Source organism: Solanum tuberosum, unplaced genomic scaffold (assembly GCF_000226075.1).
Source record: "Solanum tuberosum cultivar DM 1-3 516 R44 unplaced genomic scaffold, SolTub_3.0 scf00223, whole genome shotgun sequence".
Lineage (NCBI taxonomy): Eukaryota > Viridiplantae > Streptophyta > Magnoliopsida > Solanales > Solanaceae > Solanum > Solanum tuberosum.
Window position 1 is genome coordinate 240,179 of NW_006239146.1, and position 2,590 is coordinate 242,768.

Consider the following 2,590-nt stretch of genomic DNA (forward strand, 5'->3'; position numbering starts at 1 on the left):
AAGATGTAACCAAAGTACCAAGATAACTTTCAGATAAACAGCAGGTAAAGAAAAATACAAATATAGGTTTATACACAAACCTCAGTTCTTTAGCACAAAAACAGTCCAACACAACTTCACGAGTTCAAATCGTAGACCAACCAGCGTATCAAAGTCTTCAACTCGTACACGAGGATATACAACCTTAAAAAATGAATTCAATCGCTTATTTACTTTCTAGTAGCTCAATAATGATGGCATAACACAGGGTTACTATCACAAGTAATCCTAGATTGTACAAATACGACTATAGTTCCAAAACAGAAATTCTGCCCAATAAAAGCACTACATGTCGTAACTTAGATTTGAAACAGAAAACGGCCAAAATGGAATTTATATCCTTCATAAAAGATGTAGGTACATCTCTTAATCTTGCAAATAATCAAGAATCACCGCAAAATATGCTTTGTACAAAAATATATAAACAAAACACTAACAGTTGACATACAGGATTTCAAATTCCAGAATCTGGACAGAACATGTCATAGGTTGCGTCCCTTATTTCGTCGTCCTAATAGCTATATTAGAGTTTACCATAAACATAAGAGTTGTAGGTATAGTAATCAGCTTTCCAACACATATTTATTCACCTCAAAAGAAGTTATACAGAATGAGATATTCTAAAATTACTAAACACTACCCAGTTTCAAAAAAACAAGTTTGATTACTAACCAAAAGGTAGGATGTCTCGACTTCCAACTAGAAGGACCAAGGTTTTCTCTTGTGATTTTGATGAAAACTGGTTAGAAAATGTTCTTATGTTCTTGGACTTCAGTTCCAAACGAAAATCACAAGAGGAGGTGTGATAATATAGTCTAATGAGTGAAGCTTAGTCACACATACAACTGTCCCTAAAGGGTGCTGCCCCATTTTATTGTGTGCTGCCCTAAATGTATGCATATACACCTATATGTATATAATTTTTACCAACACTTTCAATTCATATGTAATTTTAATTAGAAAAATTATGTAAATACCCACATACAATACCTTAAATTACGAGCACAATCTATTTTAAACAAGGTTGCATATAGCACAAAATTTCAAGTTCCCAAAATAAGAGTAAAACGTATTGTAGTAATTAAGAAATGATGCATTGACATGCAAGAGTTGATCTAGTATTTTAGGGGTGTTACAGGTAAAGTGTTGTTAGTTCCCAATAATACATACTTTAGGTGACTGGGCAACTGTTTCAGTTCTAGCATAGGTGGTTCCTCAATGGATGGTTTTGCTGGAGGACTTGGCCTATTTTTTAAATCCAAGTCCAATTTCTTTGGATCATAAGAGTGTGCTCCCATACCCTGTAAAGCATTCACGGTTTCTACATAGTCAGACCGGAAATCAGCTTCATAGTTCATCAGTGCTGCAGCCAAGGTTTCAATAGCCAGCCTCTCTTCAATGGTTGCTCCCATTTCTTCTTCCTCAAAAACATCTATTGCAGACACCACATTCATGTCATGTTGCTGCTTTATGGACTTGCAAATATTAAACTTTACCTCCTCATTGTTGAGTCTGAATTTCAGTTCACCTCGCTCAACATCTACCAATGCTCGTCTCGTGGCCAGAAATGGTCTTCTCAAAATAATGGGAACCTCAAAATCTACTTCACAATCCAAGATAACGAAGTCTGCCGGAAAGATGAATGTCTCCACCTTTACGAGCACATCACATAGGATGCCCACAGGTTGCTTCACTGACCTATCTACCATCATCAACCTCATGGTTGTGGGTTTTGGAACTCCTAATCCCAGTTGCTTTTAGATGGCCAGCGGCATCAAGTTTATACTAGCCTTTAATTCACACAAGGCCTTTGCGAATTCGATTGATTCGATGGTGCATGGTATGGTGAATGCACCCAGATCCTCCTTCTTCTGCACTAGAGATCTGGTAGCAATAGCACTGCAGTGATGAACATTGTCAGTTAAATCAATACTTACAGCTCTTTTCTTTGTGACCAAGTCTTTCATGAACTTGGCATATCCTGGCATCTGCTCAAGGGCTTCCACCAATGGTATGTTCATGGACAGCTATCTCAGAATGGTGATGAATTCAGCGAATTTCCCATCCTTGGCTTTCTTTTTAAGCCTTTGAGGGAAATGAGGAGATGGTCTTGGGATTTGCTGTAAAGGCAAGGTTCCCTCAACCTCTTTTTATCTCGCTCCTGCTGGTTTGGCTATTGGTTGAGCATCCTCCAAGTCATCTATTTGCTCAACTTCATCCTCCTCTCTTCTAGCTTGCTCCAACACCTGCTCATGTTTAGTGCCTGCATAAATTGGGTCAGTAAGAATCTTACCACTCCTGGTGGCAATAGCATGCAGTGCCCGTCCTTCTTCCAATTTTGGATCGTGTCACTAGGTAGTGACCCATTCTTCCTCTGATTTAATGAGACTGAAAGTTGCCCCAACTGCTGCTCAATTTGCTTGATGGAGGTGGTGTGAGAGTCTACTAGTTGACGCACTCTGGAGAATTCACCTTTCATCTCTTTCACCCCTACGTCCGTTGATTCAACTTTCTGGAGTACCTTGGCCAACATGTCCTCCAGCTTAGACCC

The 2,590-nt window shown here is 39.0% G+C and overlaps 1 protein-coding gene across 1 annotated transcript; it reads right to left on the reverse strand.

Annotated features, from left to right (window-relative positions):
• Window positions 1–1,154: 1,154 nt before the first annotated feature.
• On the reverse strand, window positions 1,155–2,060 carry LOC107062357 (uncharacterized). Its single transcript, XM_015312903.1, has 2 exons — window positions 1,895–2,060; window positions 1,155–1,780 (listed from the first exon to the last, which is right to left on the reverse strand). The coding sequence occupies exons 1-2, from the start codon at window positions 2,058–2,060 to the stop codon at window positions 1,155–1,157; spliced, it is 792 nt and encodes a 263-aa protein (XP_015168389.1).
• Between the last annotated feature and the right edge of the window lie 530 nt (window positions 2,061–2,590).